This window comes from Salminus brasiliensis, chromosome 1, assembly GCF_030463535.1.
Source record: "Salminus brasiliensis chromosome 1, fSalBra1.hap2, whole genome shotgun sequence".
Classification (NCBI taxonomy): Eukaryota; Metazoa; Chordata; class Actinopteri; order Characiformes; family Bryconidae; genus Salminus; species Salminus brasiliensis.
Genome location: NC_132878.1, coordinates 39,239,191 through 39,264,541, shown reverse-complemented (window position 1 = coordinate 39,264,541; position 25,351 = coordinate 39,239,191). Strand labels below are relative to the sequence as shown.

Sequence of the window (25,351 nt, the reverse complement as noted above, 5' to 3'; positions counted from 1 at the left end):
AAGAAGTTGTTACAGGTCTGTGACAGCCAGAGATCTTGCTTGTTTGTAGGTGGCCAAATACTTATTTTCCACCATTATTTGCAAATAAATTCTTTAAAAATCAGACAATGTGATTTTCAGAATTTTTTTTTCTCATTTTGTCTCTCATAGTTGAGGTCTACCTATGATGTCAATTCCTCTCTAATTTTTTTAAGTGGGAGAACTTGCACAATTGGTGACTGACTAAATACTTTTTCCCCACTGTATATAAGTCTCAGTCCATATATATTTAAAGCTTATTATCTGGGCAGTGAGATTAACTAGATTCAATACCCCGCCTTGAGAAGACCCAGTATTTACAGTTACTTTCCAGTACCTTATTTATCTAAAATCCTTCATTAAAGTTTTTTTTGGTCTAATTTATGTCTATATGTGTTTATCCTGATCTTACAGTGGTTTTACTGGTAAATACATATTTACAGAGTATCTTCACCCTAGATTCAAACTGTAAACATGTGTATTATTACATTCCTGGAAACATATTAACATGTATTAACACATTAAACATTGTGGCTTGGTGAAGACAACATTGAAAACGTGGCCAGGAAACTCCCCAGATCCCAATCCCATTGAGAACCTGTGTACAACCCCCAAAAAGAAGGTGGAGAAACAAAAACACTGGAACCATGAGCAACTCCAAGCACTAAAGCACTGCAAGAATGGGTTGCCATCAGTCAAGTTTTTTTTTTCCCCAGAAGCTGATATCCAGCATGCCAGAGTGAATAGCAAAGGTCTTAAAGAGAAATGGTCAATACTGTAAATATTAAGTTATTGCTTTAAATGAATGTATTGGTCAATAAAAGGTTTACCTGCACTGAGGATGCTGACCACAGAAGTATGGCACTATGTAGAAAAGCCGTGGATTTGAACACTCTGGGTAGTTTTCCAGGATACACACATTGATGTCCTGCAAAAAAGAGGGGAGAGAGGGTGTTAGAAGTGATGGCAGAAGTGATTTTAAAAGGCAATCAAAGACACAAATATACACACAAAACATGCTTTAGTCTGGAGTCTCTGCCTCAATTCACTGAATAAAGGATTCAATATTCAGTTAATTTGATAAACAGATGAGAGAAGAAAAGAGAAAACCTCGTGAGCACCCAGTCACATAGTCAAATACTCAGAACTCAGAACACCCTGTAGTTTAACACAATTGGGCCTCACGCTATTACAGAAAGATACCCTGTGGTGCACTGCAATTTTGTTCAACGCAGCAAACGATAGTAATCCTTTCTGGCCAGAGGGGGGCATCACTTACTCACACAGTAAATAAAACCCAAGCACTTGGGAAGTCGTTCACAGCAGGCAATGATTTCAATTGTTCACAAACACATAAACACACAACGCTCAATAACTTCCTGAGAAGGTGTCAACTACCGCTACTCTCTCAAACCCCTCCAACCAGACTGCGAGCAGAGATTACTGCACGGCAACAATCGCGTGCCTGTGATTTTATCTGCTTAACTTAAGAAGACTGTACAGAAGGAGTTATGGATGTGATGCAATTAGGAGGCTTTCAATGTTTACTTTGCTTTTTAATTAAACCAAGCTCCAGTTTGGAACAATTCGACTAATGCTGGAGGGTTTCATAGGTTTTTATTATTATTTTCTGCAAAATAAACCATTAAAATGTACACAACATTATTCAGAGTGGTTTGATGAAACAAAAAATGCCTAAATGCCAAAAGTCTAAATTGTTTATGTGGTGGTAAATAGAACCAGATGTGTGAAGAGTATATCGCACCTAAAAGCTCCCTCACAGAGAGTTAATATATGAAATTGTCATCAACACACTGTCTCATGCCTAAAATATTGTTTAATGATAAAAGAATTTGGTGTAAAGCATATAAAATACATGAGTATTTTACCTCTATTTACATTACTTACAGAACAGCAGAAAACATATGGTCCACTGGTCATTCTGGATAGTAAACAGAATGGCTACATTTGCATTGTAGATGTTCGAGCAGGTTCAATCTCCAGCACTTGTAAGAAATCTGGTCTGTAAGTTGGTAAGTTTCTCTACCTTAAACATTTCTCAGTGACTTTGTTTACATCTCCAAAACGGAGGCATTCAGAAAGCATACAACCCAACTTGCCCTTTAACAGAACAATTGACAAAAAGCTATTTGTAGCAGCTCTTTAAACACTGACAATATAATGGAGAGCTCCTAAAGCACCGTTTTCCACTGAGACGCACTTCTCACAAATCTCACTAACAGAATTCATGATAGAAGGTGCTCCTAAAATAACATCATCTACTTCAGGTGCTGTTGTTTTGCAGAGATCTGAGGTTTCCATGAATGCATAATTCACCGCGCTTCGCATGGAACGGCCATGTATCGCTTTCTTCTAATTGCAGTCAAAATATTGCTTTGCTTGAAAAATTCCCACTTTGTATTAAATTCCTAAGTGCAAAAACCTCGATGCCAGGTTCAAAAGGTCTCGGTCATAAAATACTAGTTGAATGATGGCACGGGTTCCAGCACGTCTTGATGAATGACCCGAGAATGCTCTGGCTGTAGAATGCACCCATAAAGCTCCGCTGGAACGGCCTCTGCCATTACTGAGGTTTGGCACCTACTTGCTCTGTGGTTTCATGCAATGTGCAAAACCTACTCGTATTATGCAGGTGAAAAAAAAAAAAGCACTGAGAGTCGTTAGGGGTTTTAGAGGAATACACACACACACACACACACAGACGCACGCACACGCAAGCTCAACCAGCAGGGAGCTTTGCAGTATTATGGAGCAGTATGAAATTCCACACCGTTTAGCTGTGTTTTTACCCAGCAAAGAGGCTCAGCCAGCTTAAAAGTAAGTAAAAGGTGAAAGGCTGATATGAAAACAACAAGCCAAGTCAAGTTTTTAAAGGTTTTATCTGTTAAGTGTGGTTTTAAAAGATGTGTGGCTAATGTAAAAAAAATAATAATAAATTAAACAGTGATTTTTAGATTTTTGTAAAAATTAAAGGATCAATAAATTGTGTTGCATATATCTTATTCATTCCTGATGATCTTTCTAACAGCAGTCAATGTTGCCTTTATCTTCCTGCAAATATAAGTATTATTCAAAAACTTGCATATGAATTAACTCATCAGGTTCATTATATTGAAGAAAAGCAAATCAAACAAAGTTCCTTTAATGTGTCTAACTAAGACTTCTAGCCGGGTTTAGAAACTATATGCAAGCTGAAATGACAGTGCTACAAAGTCTGAACTTTAGCACCTCTCACAATAAAATTTTTACATCCAATGTAAAGTAACTGCACATAAACATTTGCTATATTACTATTTAAAACTTGTTCAAATGTTACTTTTTTAAATAGCTTGCTGCAGAGAGCGTGTTTAAAAATTTAACCAGATATGAAGACTTTTGGCTTCGTGGTGTCTAAACTTCTTAATTTAACTGTATATTAAGTAAACTTCAATAAATGTTTCTTTTTCTTGCAATAGGTGCTGCTTATTAACCCACCCGTTCGTAGCTCCCCCTAGCACTAGCCATGCTCCCAACAACGACTCCTCCAATACATGCAAAACCAGCCATCGCATCACAGCTGCCAACGTGGCATTGGCGGGCAGCCCACACGCTCAGAGGAAAGTGCCGGCCAACATCGCTTCACAGTGATGAGAGGAGAGAGCGCAGACAATTGTGCTCTCTCGGACTCCGGCTGCTGATGGCAAAGCTGCATGACTAGTGGTAGTAGTAGTGCATTAGAATGCTGAGCCACTTGGGGCCCATAAGCAGAGCGTTTGATGGCAATATCAGGTTTACAATATTCATTTAAAGAACACATTTTCTCATACTAGCCTTGCATGATATAAATTAGATAGTATTTCTCATTTGGAGAATGTAAAGTCTGTGATGTATAAGCATAAACAAAAGCATTTTCCTGCAGTGGCCATGGCCGTGCTTGGACATTTTTTTCACAGAAGCAGGTGATCTGTCACATTGAAGGCCTCGCTTTAACCCCTACTTCAGAGAGCTTAAGCAAAGACAGAAAGATGTAGAGGTTCCAGACTGCGGGGCCTCTGCTCACTTCACAAGCCTCAGGTGGGTGCCCGAGAGCTAGCGGGAAGCTCATGTAAGCAAACCCGGGGCCTGCTGGCACCATGGCCAGATGGTAAATACACCGAAACACTATTATTACTATTACAGAGAACCTGGGCACGTGCTCAGTGAGCGTGGATCGTTCCTCTGTATTTCACTTGAAACTTTTTTCAGTTGACTTTACATTTCAGGAAATAAAAAAGGTCCTTCCTCAGCTGCCACTCATGTGAGAAGGCGCACAACAGATAACGGTCCACCTGGAACGCTTCCTGCATGTCACTTTCCAGGCGTAAAAGAAACAGAAGAATGGAAGGACGCGTTTATTGTCCTAGCTCGGCAGCTCACTTTTTCAGAGCTTTCTGACCTTCAGGACTTTCATCTGCTTGCTTTGTTTTTTGTATGGTTTGACAAGGCTGCCGACTGCAGGAGCCGATTTGAAAAAAATGATGTTTGACATTTGGCTGATGTTTTTCCCCTTTTAATGTTAAACTATTTAGGCTTGCTTGGTGTTCAGAATTGCTTTCCAGGTACAAAATAGTTCTGAAAGTGGAAGCTTATTTTAATGAATTAAAAAAGAAAAGCTGCTGCAGCTCTAAATGCGTCAGTTTACAGCTAATTGACTTCCATTTACCTTGCAAGCGTTGACCATGGTAATAAATTTTCGACATTTTCTAACAACTTTCACAACTTCAATTAAATCTACTCTAAAGCCACCCTGTTTTCATTTCCACATATTTTGGATATGCTTAAGTATACACACTATTTCAACGTGACAACCTGTTTTCTTGTGTAACTTACAGAAAGCAGTTAGTCACACATGTTTCATAAGCTTTCAAAAGAGTTGGCAACTTCAAAGTTGGCTACAGTCTACAAAATCTCACCCTATGGTCTCCAGCTCCACCAGCTCCCAATGATTCAAGGGCTGTTATAGGTTTGATTTTTTTTTTTCACTTTTAATTAGTTTTGGACTTTAATTATCAGCTTAGTTTCAGTTAGTTAGAAGAAGCAATGAGTGGAACAGAATGGAAAAATCTAAAGAACATCATTGGTCACTGACCCCAGATGCAGGTTATCAGCCAAGACAGATTGGATATATCTGAACTAGGGCTGGGCGATATGGGAGAAATACTGTATCTCGATATTTAAAGATATTTTCACGATACACAATATTTATCACAATGCATGTAATCACAGACTAAAAACATCAGCAGCAGCAGATTCTAAAGTATTACTATTCAGATACTCTCCCATTCTGAGTACAAATGTTGAATACAAATCACTGCACTTCACCCAATTAAACCAGTGTAATGAAAATTGCAGCTGATCAGTCTTTATTAAGCACTAACAACATCCTATATATGCTTAAAAAAAGCATATACCATTTATTACGATCCAATAAAATATTCATATTCATAATAATAGTCATATTGCCCAGCTCTAATCTGAAGTTCACTAATATAGTTTATAGCAGGACATGTCTTAACCCACTAAAAATGCATCCAGACCTTTATTTGCTCGGCACAGACAAATCTATGTGGTTTAGAAAACTGTGTCTGACTTCAGTCTATAAACACAAAAATGAGTAGCCAGAACCACTTTTACCTCAGCGCAGTATTTTGGGCCATTACGTGCACTGTGGACCTGTGTAAGAGTGAGTCTTTTAGCTAAAATGTTTAAATAAGGTCTTTTCAGGCTACATCATTTTACTACATCAGCTTTTCAAAATGTGTTTACACTGCTTTCCAATACAGTCAATAAGTCCAGTATTACTGCAACTGGGGCATGTGATCAATTCAAGAAGTTGTAGATTGAAGAAGTTTCAGTTACATTTAGTTTCTGTTCTTTGATTACTGCTGTTTATACCACTATGGTGAAAACTGAGTACAAACCAGGGCATGAACTGTGAGCCATTCTGGCTCCTGCCTTTTGTTTTATTACGTTTCTCAATGATATCATGATGTGCTCAGCTAGGTTGCTGAAAACAACAAGCATGTATGGTGTATTTAAGGTTTAGAGGGACTACCCTTTCCTGTCCCTGCTGCCTGAGTGACTCCACACTGCGTCTCAAAGGTCTCCCAGCAACTTTACATCACAGAACTATGTGTGAGGGTTTTTTTGCCCCCCCCCCCCCCCCCCCCCAAAAGTGCCCATGACCTTGAGAAGTAACAACAACAGATTACCAACAACCCTGGTGGGTGTGGTGGGTGGCGAGGTGAATCCAAACCAAGCTTGTCTGCTACTATTGCTCAGACATTGAGTCCAGTGGCCACATGGTCTATAGTAGACCTACTTGCATTTTCTATATAATACACGCAGTTGTTTCATGTTCTTAAGACACCAACAATTTCACTATGCCCACCCCTCCTCCATTCTGTGTTTATTGATTTTTCCCCAAATCGTTTGCTCAGCTTGCTTGGACTGCATCAGGGACACGGATATTTATTGACAATAGGCAGCTGAGGCTTCTGGAGAAGCTTCAAAGCAGGAAGGCAGCAACGGAGGTCCAAGAGAAGCAAAATGCTGCAACAATAGTCACACTGTACCTGAACACGGACTAGATCCCAAGACCACATCAACATCCTCTTAACCCAACTGCAACTCAACCCAATGCCAAAAAGTGCTGTGCAGACTGTGCGTTCAAGGACGGCCGATTCGCGTCTCATCAGTGGGCTTGACCGTTGATCGGCATGTAGGAAGCGTGTAATCAAGTGGCAGTGGAGGAATGGCCAACGGCACAAAGCGCTGAGAGAACCGAACAACAACAACACAGAAAAAACAACAAAACCTCAAGACAATGATGATGAGCTGAATGTAGGGAGAGCCAGAGGTTCAAAACAATTAGAAAACCACAAGGGTTCAGTGAGGACAAGAAGACCATGCCAAGCTGTGAAGCTGTGGGTGGTGGAGTGGGTGGTGGAGGTGAGTACATGGAAGGAGGGGGAGAGAGAAAGAGAAATGTGAGGTGGGCAGGACACGTGTAATGATATATACAGGAAATTACACAGGGTTCTGGCTGGTGTCCTAAGAAGAACATTTGCCAAAACTACTCACCCCACAGCGCTGGACAGTATGGACACACACTCTCTCCTTCTGTCTCACTTTCTCCCTCTCTTGCTCTTTTAGCGCATACACATCAGTGGTTACATTAGTCACATGTAAGCTGGCTCCTCTGGTCTTCAAGACCATGTCACACCACTCTCAGAATGATCTAAATGGTCTAACTGATGCAGTGGTTGGTTTTTTTTCTTGTCCACACCTTTCCTGACACCAGCCCTCAGAGTCTCAATGCTATTTACTGTTGGGGACTGTGCTGTCCATGAGATCACCTGAACTTACGAACTCCTCGACCCACTCTATTACTTGACGAGCGGCACTGCGTTTTATTGACGTCAAGTCATTTTTGTGGTTCTCCAGAGAAGCAGAAGGAATGCGGCCATTCATACATATCCAAACAACTGCTAAGCATCAGTGTATGGCATTTACCATCTTGTCTTATATGGAAAAGCACCTAACAAATCCAGCAGATGTTCCAGCCGTTATTTTGACTTCCGCTGGAGCCCTTACTTGAAGCAACATTCAAATGATAGATGTAAGCGCAAGACGGATTTAGGCTACTCCACCCCACCTCTGATCAGGTGAAGCTACGTTGAAGCCTTTTCGCTACAGTCCCGTGGCAGCTTTTTCAGCGAAGCCCTGGGAACAAAGCCACTCTGATTTAGTCTTAAACTACCTCCAGATGAACGTTAACATGTGACTTTGCCTTTGAGCTCAGCCCAAGGAAACACTGACAAAGCTTTTAAGGAAGCATAGGAGGGAAACAACAGTTTACATCTATAATGCTAGTCAGTCTGTAAAAGGAAAGTGTTATTGTTGGACATGTCCCCACCATTCCTTTCAAACTGTTTCTTATTACCCTCCCAGAAAGGGAACGATGCTCTGAGCCAGGGCATGTTTGCGCAGAAGCAGCCATGTGCTCGTGTTCAGATTGCGAGGAGTGGCTGACCTTCTGTGTGCGCTAAACAATGAAGTAGAACGCTGTAATAAACTCAACACCGGAGAACATCAGCATCCTCACAGAACTTCACATGAGTCCTGAGAGTGATAGCGAGAAGAAAAATAATCAGGGAAGAGCTGAGAAGAGAAGAGAGGACAACAAGAGGAGAAAAAGGAAGGAAGATTTACAGATCTACAGATTCATCCCAATACTTCTGCAGCTCCTTTTCCAGCATTCAATCGTTACGAGTTCTGGTAACAGGTTTCTGTTTTAGAGGATGTACTCTAGCTTTCCCCTTGCTTCTTGTTCCTGAAGACTACAGAGTCATATAAAAGCTTTGGCACCCCAGTCAGACTTTTTGTTACTGTGAATAGTCAAGCGAGGTAAAGATGACCTGATTTTCTAAAGTTGAAGGTGGGCTTAGAGGTGGCAGTGGTGGCTTAGCGGTTAGAGTGCCGGGCTATTGATAACAGGGTTGTGGGCTCGATTCCTGGGCTCGACAAGTTGCCACTGTTGGGCCCTTAAGCAAGGCCCTTTACCCTCTCTGCTCCCCGGGCCCTTTACCCTCTCTGCTCCCCGGGCGCTGGAGTTGACTGGCCACTGCTCTGGGTGTGTGTGTACTCATTGCCCCTAGTTCACTTGTGTGTGTGTCTTAATAAAGCTTTGAAAGGCCTCATCTTGTCTTTCCTAACAATGATTGTGAACGAGCGTTAGCTCTAACAAGCTAATTAAGGTCTGAGAACTTGGTCATTTTATGTGACAACTCTAATATTTTAAAGTGGCCAAAATGTTGCATTATGCTCCTTTCCGTTCTCACTCTAAAACTGTACAAACAAAAATAATATATTAATCTAATAGATATTCGGACCAGCGGTGCCCCGGTTTTTTCTAGCATTACAGACATGATTGAGTTGCATGGACACTGCTTTTCCAAATTCAGCTGGTTTCATGCATCTGCTTATTTGAATGCTGGACAGCTGTTTAAGATCCATAAGCCATTTCTGCCAAGACAAAAGGGAGGAATCTGGAATGACATCATCTCATCCAAGGTTTCTTTTACACAATCTCTGCAGAAGTTATTTAGTTTGAAATGTAAATGGAACCAATAAGCCAAGTGAATTAGAAATTGAACTTATTACCGAGAGGATACCTCCCCTTGTTTTCAATCTATTCTTGAGACTGATGTTAAATCAAACCTTTCTCAAAATTCCACTGGATGCCCACGACTTGCTCTACAGGTGATTTCTCAGAATTCTCCCAATCTAGGTCCAATTCTCTTACCAGCATGAACCTTTCCTCATTTGGAATTGCTGCGAGAACTGCTTTACTGTTGCTGATCAATTGTGTTGGTGCATGTTTTGGTCATTGTTTAGGGTGTAAATGCTTGTTCTTTCATGGCTTTAGCCTTAAGACAATCATCTACACAGACATTGTGCCTAATAGTTATGAATGACTTCTTGACCATAGACCTTTTGATTGTTCAACATCCTCTAAGAAACAAAGATGGCACAGCCTGGTGGTGATTCTGCAACCAATGGATGAACCTTCATCCTTTACTCCTCTTGATTGAATTATCTGGTGAAATTTCCTTTTGACCACCTAACGAATCTAAGGAAGTCAGTGTGGTCAAGGTGGACCATAAATGCCATGTAGGTGATTGTCCAATACTCCATGGTGCTGTATGTACCTGACATTCTCCAACATCTTCTGCATAAAAACCTTTATACTCTGATTTCAGCCTTTTCTCTTAAGAGGCCAATGGCACGCTGCGTGGCCACCCACTGGTTATTGGGCATAGTTATATTCTTATGACATTGCAGTTTTTTCATCATAGAGGTGTTCAGTGAAGTCCAGATTATACTATCTTTCTAATAGATATTCTAACTTTTATATAGATATTCTGTTTGCTGTTATCTATGTCAGTATTTGCTGCAAAGTCAGAAGGGCTGTGTACTACCTCTCAGGACATCATGGCCATTGGTACACTGACTGGAGTTGTGCTTTGAGTGTTCACCTTGGGTAATGGTAGGGTGGAAAAGCTTGGGTCAAGAAAGGCATCGGTTGACATATATTCACAACGGCATGTGAACAACCCTTACTGGCATATTCAGTAGGGTGTTTTCCTTGACAACACCAACAGATCATCTTTTATTCATCTTTTTATTTTATTTGCCGTTTGTCAAGCATCCAAAGCAGACACCTTCTCATTTTAAGAGAAGGTGTTACCACCTTTGTTACCACAGTTCTGTTATTTTTTTATGTGCTGACAGTTAATAAGTTAATGCTCACCCATGCATAACAGACAGGGTATGCTGAAAACATCAGTTGATTTAGATGTTCTGCTTAAAGGGGAGGAAATTAAAGGAGAGGAAAGAAGAGGAAAGACGAGTAAAGATAAAAGGAAAGAAGAGGAGAGGAGAGTAAAGGAGAGGAGAGGAGAGGAGAGAAAAGGACAGGAAAGGAGAGAACAGGGAAGGAGAGGAGAGGAGAGAACAGGAAAGGAGAGGAGAGGAGAGTAAAGGAGAGAAGAGGAGAGGACAGGAAAGGAAAGGAGAGGAGAGGGGAGGAGAGGATAGGATAGTAAAAGAGAGGAGAGGAGAGGGGAGGAGAGTAAAGGAGAGGAGAGGAGAGGAGAGGAGAGGAGAGGAAAGGAAAGAAAAGGAAAGGAGAGTAAAGAAGAGGAGAGGAGAGGAAAGAAGAGAAGAGGAGAATAAAGGAGAGGAGAGGAGAGTAAAGGAGAGGACAGGACAGGACAGGACAGGAAAGGAGAGGAGAGTAAAGGAGAGGACAGGACATGACAGGAAAGGAGAGGAGAGTAAAGAAGAGAAGAGGAGAATAAAGGAGAGGAGAGGAGAGTAAAGGAGAGGACAGGACAGGACAGGACAGGAAAGGAGATGAGAGTAAAGGAGAGGAGAGAAAAGAAGAGAAGAGGAGAATAAAGGAGAGGATAGTAAAAGAAAGGAGAGGAGAGGTGAGTAAAGGAGAGGAGAGGAGAGGAGAGGACAGGACAGGACAGGACAGGAAAGAAAAGGAAAGGAAAGGAGAGTAAAGGAGAGGAGAGGAGAGGAAAGAAGAGAAGAGGAGAATAAAGGAGAGGAGAGGAGAGTAAAGGAGAGGGCAGGACAGGACAGGAAAGGAAAGAAGAGGAGAGGAGAGAAAAGCACAGGAAAGGAGAGGATAGGGGAGGAGAAGATAGTAAAAGAGAGGAGAGGAGAGGAGAGGTGAGTAAAGAAGAGGAGAGGACAGGACAGGACAGGACAGGACAGGACAGGAAAGAAAAGGAAAGGAGAGGAGAGTAAAGGAGAGGAGAGGAGAGGAAAGAAGAGAAGAGGAGAATAAAGGAGAGGAGAGGAGAGTAAAGGAGAGGACAGGACAGGACAGGACAGGACAGGAAAGGAGAGTAAAGGAGAGGAGATGAGATGAGAGTAAAGGAGAGGAGAGTAAAGAAGAGGAGAGGAGAGGAAAGAAGAGAAGAGGAGAGGAAAGGAGAGGAGAGTAAAGGAGAGGAGAGGAAAGAAGAGAAGAGGAGAGTAAAGGAGAGGAGAGGAGAGTAAAGGAGAGGAAAGGAGAGGAGAGGAGAGGAAAAGAGAGGAGAGGAAAGTAAAGGAGAGGAGAGTAGAGGAGAGGAGAGTAGAGGGGAGGAGAGTAAAGGAGAGGAGAGTAAAGGATAGGAAAGAGGAGGAGAGAAGAGTAAAGGAGAGGAAAGAGGAGTAGAGGGGAGGAGAGGAGAGTAAAGGAGAGGAGAGGAGAGTAAAGGAGAGGAGAGTAAAGGATAGGAAAGAGGAGTAGAGGGGAGGAGAGGAGAGTAAAGGAGAGGAGAGTAAAGGATAGGTAAGAGGAGTAGAGAGGAGGAGAGAAGAGTAAAGGAGAGGAAAGTAAAGGATAGGAAAGAGGAATAGAGAGGAGGAGAGAAGAGTAAAGGAGAGGAAAGTAGAGGGGAGGAGAGAAGAGTAAAGGAGAGGAAAGTAGAGAGGAGGAGAGGAGAGTAAAGGAGAGGAAAGTAGAGGGGAGGAGAGGAGAGTAAAGGAGAGGAGAGTAAAGGATAGGAAAGAGGAATAGAGAGGAGGAGAGAAGAGTAAAGGAGAGGAAAGTAGAGAGGAGGAGAGAAGAGTAAAGGAGAGGAAAGTAGAGGGGAGGAGAGAAGAGTAAAGGAGAGGAAAGTAGAGGGGAGGAGAGAAGAGTAAAGGAGAGGAAAGTAGAGAGGAGGAGAGAAGAGTAAAGGAGAGGAAAGTAGAGGGGATGAGAGGAGAATAAAGGAGAGGAGAGTAAAGGATAGGTAAGAGGAGTAGAGAGGAGGAGAGAAGAGTAAAGGAGAGGAAAGTAGAGGGGAGGAGAGAAGAGTAAAGGAGAGGAAAGTAGAGAGGAGGAGAGAAGAGTAAAGGAGAGGAAAGTAGAGGGGAGGAGAGGAGAGTAAAGGAGAGGAGAGTAAAGGATAGGTAAGAGGAGTAGAGAGGAGGAGAGAAGAGTAAAGGAGAGGAAAGTAGAGGGGAGGTGAGGAGAGTAAAGGAGAGGAGAGTAAAGGATAGGTAAGAGGAGTAGAGAGGAGGAGAGAAGAGTAAAGGAGAGGAAAGTAGAGGGGATGAGAGGAGAATAAAGGAGAGGAGAGTAAAGGATAGGTAAGAGGAGTAGAGAGGAGGAGAGAAGAGTAAAGGAGAGGAAAGTAGAGGGGAGGAGAGGAGAGTAAAGGAGAGGAGAGTAAAGGATAGGTAAGAGGAGTAGAGAGGAGGAGAGAAGAGTAAAGGAGAGGAAAGTAGAGGGGAGGTGAGGAGAGTAAAGGAGAGGAGAGTAAAGGATAGGTAAGAGGAGTAGAGAGGAGGAGAGAAGAGTAAAGGAGAGGAAAGTAGAGGGGAGGTGAGGAGAGTAAAGGAGAGGAAAGTAGAGGGGAGGAGAGAGGAAGGTTATGTAAACAGTTCATGTCTGGGATGAACAGAACTGAGACAGAAACTGGATGAATGCCACTAATGGTCGCGATTTCCTGCAATCTATACACACAACCAGACACTCACGTGCACGCACACGCGCACACACACACACACACTCACACACGTCTACCTAGTAAGTATGTTATACTTTATTAGACGCTTATTAGTGAAGATGAATGCTATGAAGTGCTTCCAGAATGTCTCAGTAGGCCAGCGTACACATCAGGCTCTGAGACTGCCTGAGCGTGTGTGTGAGCGTGTGTTTGTGTGGGTTAAACTGTCTCTCAGAATCTGTGCATTTAGAAAAGAATTTTAATTAAAGGTTCAGGTGGAAAACTTTCAGACAAAGTCTCTAAAAGCCTAAAGCGGCTGCCGGCATCCCTGTCTCCTGTGTGCATATCCGCTTAAGCAAGTCACACTAACACGCCTCCTCCTACCAGCAGCTCTTAAACTGTCTCAATGCATCGCTCTTTACAAGCCCCTGTGACCCATCCTGGTACCGTTTATGAGGCAGAACTGCTCCAGTGATTCTTCTGCCCCTCCCCACGCTCTACTGCAATGTCAGGTTCATTTAGCACGTCCTGCGGAGAGTCAGTTCCCTCTTCTCACTCCCCAACCGCACGACTGAGACAGAGAAACAGCACCTTCACAGAATAAACTGTGTTCCCTTTCAGGCCTTACAGCCTATGCTTTATTATAAAAGATACGTTCACTCTGGGGTGGGGTTGGGTGGTATCCACTTTTTAATATCGTCATACCGTCTCAAAGTATTATGAGGGTCAGGGGGGCAGGGGCTGGAGAAGCCCAATTTTATATTTGTCATTCAGTAAGTGCTTAATCATCTGTCTGACAAGAACTGCTAATGCACAGAACAAATTTCAGTCTGAAAGAAACCTCACTTATAAACGTTCACATATTAACAGTCCGAATTGTGAGATACTGTCATCTTTCAAGATAGTATACAGTACCACAGTATACAGTATTACCGTTACACTGCCCAACCATACTATGGGGCTTCCTGTTCAGCCAGTGTGTGGGATCTCCACAAATTGGTCTTTCTTAACTCCCACCTACTAGCAAAGATTCTACCAGCAGATAGGGTGATGATTAGCACCGGCTTCCCTCCTCAGAGACATGTAGACCCAGCCTGCTGCCCAACTGCTGCTTCCACAACATCACTGAACAGCTCAATGCACTTGGATGAGAACAGTAACTTTTTTTGTTAAAGCAGGTAACAAACACCCACTTATTAAGTTAGAATCATGCTTTGTTATGGGGGTGAGGCAGGGGCCTTCTCTGCCAGAGCGAGTGAGGCCAGTTACTTTAACCAGGCTTTACAAGTGACTCGAATGTGGCACATGTCTGATTTTCTCAGGACTGTGTGGACAAGTCACATTAGAGAGGAAATTAGAGATAAAGTCCAAAGCAGCATTACTGAAGAAAAACGTGTTTTGTGGTATGAACAATACAAATATTAAGCTCTGAATCCAAAATTTCTAAATGCTATATGTGGCACAAAGCTGACATTGCCCATTCATATTGATACATTTTATCATAGCAAATATAATATAGCATATCATTTTACACCAATTAAAGGGGAAGGTTATCATTGTGAATTCAAGTAGCAGCAGACCTACTGCCATGGCCCATGTGTGAACTGGTGGTACTTCTGAGTGTATTCTGTGCAGGAGTCTAGAGTGTCAAAACTTTACCCTGCTTGTGTACACTGCAGATTTTGCACAAAAGCACTGCAGCATCGCCGGTAAAGCAAAAGCATTCTGTGTGTGTGTTAGTTTTTTGAACAGGAGGACACTGTTACTGTCCCAGTGTCGCTTCTGAGAACTGCCAAGAGTCAGCCTCTGAAACTTACTGCTTGCTTGATTTCTATGAGACTTTTTTTTCTAAATCAAGCACCATAGCATGGCAATGTGTCAACATCACGCTCCATTGTCCATTTAAAAAAACTACCCGGAGTGATCCTTTTGACTGCACTGTGTTTAATGCATTAAAAGTCCATCATGGATTTTGAATTAAACAGAGGAGAAACCACTGCTGTCATCTCACAGGGTAGCAAGACAGCAACAGATTTGATTAAAGTATTTTTGCTGGGATGATGACTAGCAGTTGTTGATTATAAGCTCTCATGTTTGTGTTCATCCATGCATCCATCCACTGTCAACTTGGCTTGCAGAAAAGAGGTTCCATACAACTACCTGATGCAGCCAGTCTTCTGTCCTAAGTGTGTGTGTGTGCTTCACACTCTTCTTTTGGCAATAACACCTCAGTGAGTCTTCTGTGGAAAAGTTAAGACTTCTGAACGGGAGTCTCTCTCACTCTCCTACACTGCATACTTTAAAAACTCGGCTCACATATGCTCAGAAAAGTCTTATCCTACTTATCCTACACACATTTGAATTTCAGTCACAATGAAACTGTGGGTGTGTGTCTATGTATGTGTGCTACTGATGAATCTGCATCAGGTCTAATTAAAGACTTTGGTGATGACTTTTGTGTATGTGTGTTTGTGTGTGTTTAAGTCTATGCATATGTGTGTCAACAAAAGGGGAATTCCAGCCGTATGTTAGCTTCTTCAGAGCCTGCACCAATTATAATAATTAAACCCACACGTGCAAGTACACATCTCATCTAGAAGCCCATCCAGGCTAGGAGTTCCACCTGTTACAGGCAAATAAATCAACAAATGAATCAAGCCAATTTACCAAGCCGCTCTCTAAACTCCCTTAATATATAGAACAGGCTGTTTTGGTTAGCAGTATATATAAGCTGATTAGCTAGTCTGCATTGGGCCTCACTGAATGAGCAGCCTATGCTGAAATACTCTGAAACAGTCTCAATGTGAGTGGGTAAATATCAACTGCAGCAGGCTGAGTAGGCCGATGTAAGCACAGATGTGGGTGTTTGTGACACAAAAACAAGGAATTCTAAATGGGCTGTTTTTGCAGCTTACTACATATATATATATATATATATATATATATATATATATATATATATATGCAATGGAGAGTAAATAGTAAGCTTAAAAACTTTAACAATGTTCACACACTCCACCAACCTCTACTACTTCACAGGGATCCAGTTTTCAAAATAAAACCTATAAAAATATATATAAAAAAAGTGATTTGAGGCAATACCTAAACAAATCCACAAATAAACAAGCAACAAACCCCACACATATGGTATGCCTTACCTTTTTGTTGAAAAGTAGCAGTTGAAAAATCTCAGCAGCTATGACTGCTACACACACTTTCGTCATACTGTCAGTTTTTCCAGACATTCTTGGCTGTTCAGATGAAAAAAAGTGTGTGCAGCAGTAATAGCTGCTGGGGGAGTTTTCCATTGTATTCCTGATTACTGAATGAAGAGTTGAAATGTTCATTTCACAGAAACGTACATGTCTCATGTTGTAGCCTTCAACTCAATTCCTGTTACTGCAAGCCAACAAAGAGAACAGCTAAAAAGCTATTTGGGGTTTGATACTTAAACTTTTATACAAGCAGCTGAGACATGCTTGCTACAAATACATAGACATAAACAAACAGTTAACAGCACACATTACAACTTTCAACATACCACATAGGTGGGGTTAGTTCTAACATATTAAAGGGCTTGTCGTACAAGTCACTTAAGAGTCTACAGTCTACTATGTTTTTAAGTGAAATGAGCTTTCCAACCTAAATATTTAAAATTAGTGATGTCTCAATCTGATCCAGTGGATCGGGATCAGGGCTGATTCAGTAAAGGATCGGGCATAGGCTATTTTAATCCCAATCCAGTTCTGAGTCTTTGTTTTTAATGATGTTCAGAGCACCATCTGGTGTCCTCAAGGCCCCATTATTGAACACTTGCATAGTTTTCAGCAGTGAGGACGTTCTCAGAAGGTAAATAAAAGAGTTGAGAGTCTGCAGTGTGGAGCTATTTTACAGTGGAACATGAAAACAGACCACAATATCTGAACTTTTATAAAACTTGCACTAAAACGCTCTGTTTTACCAGGGGGAGAACCCCATACCTTTGTTTTTGCACCAGCACTGAAGAGCATATATATAATGGAGGCTAGCGCTAATGCTAACACACGCATATGCTATAGAAACCCCAATCACACACAGCACATTCACCCACTATAAACCAGTTATTACACACCAGTAGACCAACAACAACAGTCTGAGGAGAGTCAGACTGCATTATAAATTATTAAATGCTATAAAACAGTCATGTTAGTAAAAGTCTTGACTAAACTAAATCATTCAGTCCAGAATGTCTGATTATAGAAACTGATGCTAAAAATAAAACTGAACTGTACTGAACTGATTATTCAGCAGCTCATCTGATCTAAACTGTGGGGCTGTGTTATTTATACAAACACAGAGATCAGATCAGATCGATATCAGCTGATACTCAGCATTAGGAGAATCAGATCAGATAAGGAAGAAAAATAACCTACTGGGGACATAAAATAAAATAAATATCTGCATCAATCAATAAAATCATTCATTTCTAATGAATGTGTGGATGAAAAATTCTATACCATTAACATCTCTGACTGTATTTGGAGGACATGGGCACTCATTGTTTCTCTTATAACACTGTTATGGCTAACCCCACAATGTGGTGGCTGCATTTAGCCTGGCAAGCTCTCACTGTGTATATTACAGCTAACATGGGATGGCTACAGTAACACAGGTATGAGTTCCTTGACCTTTACACACAAATCAGAAATCATAAACATACAATAAAAAAGGTTAAAAACACAGCACATCCTGTGAAATGTCTTCCTGATCAAACTTCACAAGAATATGAAGATGATGAAAAGTAAAAAAAGTTTCTGCCCCGCTCTTTCTTACTCACACTCTCCAGGACACATGATGTAAAAAAAAAAGGCTTGGACATTGAAGAGTTCACCGCAGTGTGTCATTGGTTGGCAGATCAGCAAGGCCATATTCATATGAGAATCTGTGAGAAGCCTGAAGGAGGGCTCTGTACATTGTTACTTGGAGTAAACGTCTTGTCTGGTACAGTACTTGAGTGTGTTAGAGGGTAACCTACCAGAGCTGTGCTCATTTGCAATGGAATAGCCTTTGCAACATTGCATATACCTTCTAATGGAATCAGGGCTAAAAGAAATGAGCCGTTGATGTTGATTTGTTTCTGAACAAGACCAGACTTCAACTGCAGCCAAGAACGAATCTGGTTCCAGGGCCGGGCTCTTCCAAATAAAAATCTGTGTGCCAAGTCTCACAGTCCCTATGACAGATTTCTTTTTTAGCTGCAGCAAGTGTTTTCAGCGGCTTTCGGCTGCAATAATACAAGTGGGAGGCAAAAACCACACCATAACAGAGTGACGCTACAGAGCAGCTAAAACCAGGGGTGGCAAATCAATTTCCCACCACTTATATAGCTGACACTGACTGGTTTGGCCTGATAGAACTGTCACTCCCTATTCCCACTCCCCTACAACGCCCCTCTTTTCAACCTTTTCTAGAACTGTCACTCCCAATTACCACTCCCCTAGAATGCCCCCCTTTTCAACTTTTTCTAGACTTGTGCCTCCTTATTCCCACTCCTCTAGAATGCCCAATGTTCTAGAAAGGCCAAATCCAACTTTTCTATAACTCTCTTCCTATTCCCACTCTTCTAGAAGACCCCCTGTTCATTTCACTGTTGTAGAATGTGCCCACCTTTTAACCATTCCCCAACTCTCTCCCCATTTATACTGTTGTAGATCACACCTCCCTCACCCCTCTAGTCCATGCCTGGCATTAGGCATGGTGCCAATTTGTCCAGAGTCCTATTCTGCTTGCAATAGCTCTCTACAGGGACTAGACAGGCTGTGTGTGCATTTAAACTAGCTGAATGCATTCATTTGTCCGGGTTTCCACAGACATTACCGGATAGCTTCTTATCTTAAGTCATTTATGCATGTCTCTGAGTGCTGTGCTCGTGGCTGTCGGCATCAGTATTCAATCATGTCTTTAGAGTACTTGCGCAGTTCTTAAATAGAGAGGTCACTCTACTGAAGAGTGCAAACTTATCCATTAATATACATTCCTCCCCAGTGCCTGAGGCCACTGGTCTCGACCCAGCCCTGCTCTCCTGCACTGAGCTGAACTCTAATGCACTTACACACACACACACACACACACACACACTTCTAAACCATTAGCATTCACAACCAGCCCTTAACAAAAAGCTTTGCGTCTGAAGAACTCCAAGAGTACCACGCCGAATCCTGCTGCATCCCTGTAGGGTTTGGCTCCAACATAAAAGAGTGTGAGAAAATAAGAGAGAGAGAGATGGGATGGGAAAGGAAAGGAGAGAAAAGAAAAGGAGTACGGAGAAAATGGATGAGAAAAGCATCTGACCAGGTATCTCTCGTCGTCCTTCATGCGAGGCGTCCGAATCAAGTGGTTCTGTTCACCCCTCCAGTCTCCGAAACGCCGGAAAAAGTAATTGGAAAGGAAACGATTTATAGGATCCCTGATGATGTTTATGTAGACGGGCTGCTCTATCCTAAACCTGAGAGAGAGAGGGAATGAGAAAGTGTTTAGTGTATTAATGATAATCTATACTTATCATACAGCTTTAGCAAGAGAGAGACATGGACCGAGATGGGGAGAGAGAAAGAGAGAGAGAGAGACACTTACCTTGTGAAGTTGAGGAAGTGAACGTGTCTAGTGTAGAGGAAGGGCTGTGGTATGGTGCTGATGTTTCTCATCAAATCCACCTGAAAAACAAGAGGACAAACACTCAGTCACCCCCAATACACAATGGTACCAAGCCGGGACACATAAAGTGTCCAAGACAAGACAACCATATCGACCATTTGTGACACATACACACCAGTGAAACACACACAGTGGACAGTGAATGCCTTGCTCAAGGGCCCAACAGCGACAGCTGTCCGAATCTGGGTATCGAACCCACAACCCTGTCATCAATAGCCTGGAGCTTTAACCGCTGAGCCACCACTGCACCATGAGGTCATGTTGTTGGAGCCAAATCCCGACCCTGCCGTCTGTGTTCCTCAATCAATCCAGATTCATCAGACTAGACGATATGTCTTCAGCTGTCCAGTTGTGGTAAGCCTGTGTCCACTGCAGCCTCAGCTTTATGTTGTTGGCTGACAGAAGTGGACCCTGACGTACTCTTCTGCTGCTGTGGCCCATCCTCCTCTAGGTTGGACATGTTGTGCACATTCTGAGATGCTACTCTCAGTAGTTGTTTAGAGTGGTTATCTGAGCTACTGTAGCCTTTTCTTTTAGCTCCAACCAGTCTGTCTGTATTCATTAATAAGGCATCTTTGTCTGTAGAGCATCTATTCCAAGTGAGCACTAGAGATGGTTCTGCTATAAATCCCAGGAGATACTGGGAAATACTCAGTCATGCTACGCTCAAAATCACTGAGATCATTCTGTCCCCCATTCTGCTGCCTAGTGTTCCTAATAAAAGAACGAGGTGGGGTGGTGATCATCCAACGTCCTGACCTCACTAACGCTCGTGTGTCTTCTTGTTCAAAATTAGTTTCTGACACTAACTTCTGATCACATAAGTAAATAAGTGAAGGCGGCATCTTATATTTGCATATTGTTTTCCTTATTTTAAAGGTCTACCCTGTGGAAACGCTAATGTATGTTAATGAGCCCAGGCCTCACATATTACAGCCCATGTCTCTGAATTTATATGACATTACTCAGAAACCACACACATACACACACACACACACACACACACATACACACATGAATACATACACTATGTTGCCTTTTGGCTCTCTCATGTATGCGGAGCAACAATGCAGGGCTTCAGCTGTCGATTAAGCCAACAACAAGCTCCAGAAGGTTCCATTTAAAAACAAGTCCCTCTGGGTTGTGATGTCATATCTCTAACTCAATTACGGCTGAAGTTTGAGGGGACTTTTTTTTCCTTCTGCGTACCTACCTACCTCTCTCTCTCTCCCTCTCCCGTCTTTCTCCACCATCTCTCTTTCAGTCTTTCTCTCTGGATCAGGCTCCCACTCCATATTTCTCCATCTCTCTCTCTCTCTCATTTTTCTCTTTCCCTCTGTTGTCTCTCTCTGTCGGTCTCTAACCCCCATTCTCTCCCTTACAGTCTCTCCATCTTTGTCTCTTACCCTCTCTCTGCCCATTCTCTCTCTCTCTCTCTCTCTCCATTTTCTTACTAACTCTGACACCCTCTTCTTCTCGTAGTATGTCTCTTACTCTCTCTGTCCCCCATTCTCTCTCTGTCCCTCCATCTTTGTCTTTTACTCGCTCTGTTAGCCCCACGTCTCCCTCTCTCTTAGTCTCAGGCTTTCTCTCTCTGGTTGCAGTAAGGCACCTGTAATGAGGTCTAGATGTTCCCGCTTGTGCTTTTTGTCTTATTCAATCTCTCTCTGTGTTGTACAGCCAAAACACACAACCACAGCAGCCACAGGTAGTGACATCACCTGGATGAGATCACTTCCTGTGTGCCTGGGGCTATTAAGCAGAGTTGGCTGATACCATCTTAAGAAACAGCTTTAATGGAACAAGCGGGGGAGATTTATAGAACACAACGTGGAACTGTATGTCTGTGTGTGTGTGTGTGTGTGTGTGTGTGTGTGTGTGTGTGTGTGTGTGTGTTAGTGGAGAGAGAGAGAATGAGAGAGAGCTCACTAGTCAGCTGGCGGAGTGAGCAAAAAGGTCTGGTTTCCAGAGGATAAGATATAGGGGCCTTAAAGGTGAGGGTCTAGGAAGGTCAAAGGTCAGGGCAAGTCTACTCTTGTCTGATCAAGGAGAGAGGAGCAATGATAAAGGGCAGACTAAAGACATAAAGAGAGACAGAGAGAGAGAGAGAGAGAGAGAGAGAGAGAGAGGGAGGTCTACAGATTTAGTGGGTTAGTGGATGTACGCTGGGAGTGTATTTGCACACAGCATGAGTCTGATCAGTAACAGAGTGACTGGGAATGCTCATACATACTCCACACTCAAACACACGGATTACCCATGTCTTTGATAACTAAACGCCCAAGGCTTATTACCTACCGATTTCATGGAGAACAGTGCAAACAATGCTCTTAGAAAAAAGGGTTCTATTAAGTACTGAAAAAGGGTTTTTAACTTGTAATGGTGGAACACCTTTTGGTGCTATATAGAGCCTTTTATACCCTGTTTAGTGCTATATAGAAAATGTGTATTCCCTTTTTAGTGATACATAGAGCTTTTTATACCCTGTTTAGTGCTATATAGAAAATGTGTATTCCCTTTTTAGTGATACATAGAGCTTTTTATACCCTGTTTAGTGCTATATAGAAAATGTGTATTCCCTTTTTAGTGATACATAGAGCTTTTTATACCCTGTTTAGTGCTATATAGAAAATGTGTATTACCTTTTTAGTGATACATAGAGCTTTTTATACCCTGTTTAATGCCATACAGAAAATTTGTTTTCCCTTTTTAGTGATACATAGAGCTTTTAGTGCTATGTAAAGGCTTTTATATACATATACAAAAATATCTAGAGGAAATTTGTATACCCTTTTTAGTGCTATATAGAATATTTAATAGCCTTTTTTAGTGCTATAGAGAATGTGTATACCCTTTTAGTGCTATATAATGCATTTTTATATTTGTTTTAGTGTTAAATAGAGAATTTCTAAACCCTTTTAGTGTTATATGGAGCCTTTATATACCCTTTTAGTGCGATATATATTAAGCCTTTTTTATACACTTTTAGGGCTATATAGAGCATATTAATACCCTTTTTAGTGTTTATAGAGTCTCTAATATACTGTTAAGTGCTATAAAGAAATTTTATCTACCATTTTTGTTATATGCTATATATAGCATATAACAAATATATATAGCATATAACAAATATATATGCTATATATAGCATTTTTTTGTTTGGGCTTTTATTTTTAGTGCTATATATATGACCACTTACGAAAGATTTTCCATCAAACCAGGCACAGAACCATTTAGGTTCTGTTTAAATGGTTCTTTGAGTTATAATAGTTCCTCAGATGATCATTGTCTTTACTACAATCACCTGAACAACCATTTAAGAATGTTTGGTATAGTAGTGAAGATTTTTCTTGTTTTGGTTTTCTGACAATGATTAGTGTTTTGATGTTTTTTGCCTCCGTCTCATCTGGTATTGTAATAAGAGCAATGGAGCCACCAGCTGGTTCTGAAATTCAACAACCAAACTAAACAGTGCAATTAAACAGAACAATGCAGTGCCCCGAATGCAAGTTCACGTAATGCTAAACTGTTGAGATAGAAGGTTAAGTGTCTTCACTAAAGTACCAAATCAGAGAATTCTAAACCTGGCATGGTGATGGCAGAGGGCTCAGCAAGAGCAACAGATAAGGGCGGAAGGTTTTTATAAAAACAGTGACAGTCAACAAGGAAACAGGAGAAGTCTCTGAAATTCCACACATAGCTCTAGGCCCCTTGACCACCTACTGCCTGTAAGCCTCTAAGACATTCTAATTGAGGCCACAGTGTGAGAAAAGCCCTGGGGATACACAAACTGGATACACACTCCATTTACACACACACAGACACATTTGTATTCATACATCGGTGGGGATTTCCATTGACTTCTGTATTATTTAGCAGCTAACCTAAGCCTCTACAGAGGGGTGGAAAGACATTTGACCCACCACTTTTTTCAGATTACTAAGGTGATGCCCCACCATTTTCTGACTGAGATTAGACCAGTTACCAAAATAATGCATGGATTACTAAACTGAACTTACTCAAAACCAGATCCACAGCTTTGAGGAGGGGGGGCAGGACTTTTGTGGAAACTACTTGACTAACTAAACTGATTAACTACCATTAAAGCAGCATTATGCAAGAATTGGCATTTCTTCTTACCGGGCTCCCTCTACAGTCAGGAAGTGGAATACATCTCTGCACAGAACCATGTGGACTGAGGCCGTAGAGAAATACTGCAGCATTCTCCATTAATATGACCAAATGAGACAGTATAAGGACATTGATATGACACTTCAAAGGTCCTTTCTTATCTTCAGCTTTGTGAAATCTTTCTCCCAAATCCCTCCTTAGGAGAAAAGAGCTCAACATCAGCACTTAGCTGTGACAAGTTTTGGACACAAATGAGCAAAGCCTGAGAGTTCCTTCTGCTCTGATAGACTGCTGAAAGATCTCTGAGCTTTGCAAGAAATGAGGAGATCCTGCCTTGTCAGGAGCTGAATTTCAGAAACTCATGAAATCTCACACTGGTCTCAAACGGGCCTTAACCGTGGCTAGGAGAAATGAAGAGGCTATCAGGAGATCTTAACTCGGCCTTCCACACTGATATTTTGAACAAGCCAGTCGATTTAGTCTTCAAGCTCAGTGAAGGTGATTTGGGAGGCTCAGAGAAGAAGTCATGTCCTCCATTCCCAGATACCCCTCAAATGCAAATCCAACAGCGGAGGCAGGAGTGGAGAGAGTTAACTAATTAAGAACAGAAGTTCTTCACCAATTTAGAACAGTCGACTGCCGACAAACCACACTTTATTGGCTCAAATTCCAGCATCGCCATCTGTCCTTGTTTGTATTTCACTGACACAATATCACATTGTTAGAACGTCTTGCTTCAGTGCATATCCATGTTCTGAACTATGCTTCTCCTAATGAGAAAGCTGTGGCTATACCAGCTCGATGAACATCACACATTCAAGCTTTATTAGTTTTTAGAGACCACAAGCAGAATTTGCCTCATAATTCTGCTCCTGGCAGCCTGGGTAAAGCTATCTCTCTCTCACACACACACACTTCAATTGTGTTTGATGTTGTAATCGGTGGGTTTTTGGAAGAATCATGGCTTGTTTGGGCCAGACATACAGCCGGTGTGTGTGTGTGTGTGGGCCATCATTGCAGAAAGCAATAGTACTTTACAGAGTGTGCTATATGAGGTTCGGATAGATACTACCTGCCTAGCCAGACACACACACACACACACACACACACACACACATACCTAATCAGTCAATTCCCCTTTTCACAGCTGGACCCACAGACCTACAGTGCATCTACAGTCTTTTTTGCATGCCAAACTCCAAACTTTCTCAGTACAAATCATTTTGTGTGGCACATTGATTTAGCAATAACCTCTGAGAAGGTCTAATGATTTCTAAGAAATTAGAAAATACATGACTGTAATGTTTAGTTCATTTGTAATGAATATTAATTCTTCACAACAAGGGGGTGCAAAATCTTGAAAACTGATTTTCTGGGTTAGCTTAAATAACAGTGGTGAAATTGAAAATGGAGTTATCTGTGCTGCTGTGCCTGAGACACAGGAGGCTGTCTCAGAGACCATTACATGG

The 25,351-nt window shown here is 41.8% G+C and overlaps 1 protein-coding gene across 1 annotated transcript in view; it reads right to left on the bottom strand.

The window, feature by feature from the left end:
- The window catches only part of usta (uronyl 2-sulfotransferase a), a 97,663-nt gene that overhangs the window by 4,083 nt on the left and 68,229 nt on the right, over positions 1-25,351 (bottom strand). Inside the window, exons 4-6 of the mRNA XM_072679152.1 lie at positions 19,671-19,750; positions 19,389-19,542; positions 849-946 (exon numbers count right to left, since the gene is read on the bottom strand). Of these exons, the coding sequence (XP_072535253.1) occupies positions 849-946; positions 19,389-19,542; positions 19,671-19,750 (332 nt within the window). The remainder of the gene's footprint in view (positions 1-848; positions 947-19,388; positions 19,543-19,670; positions 19,751-25,351) is intronic.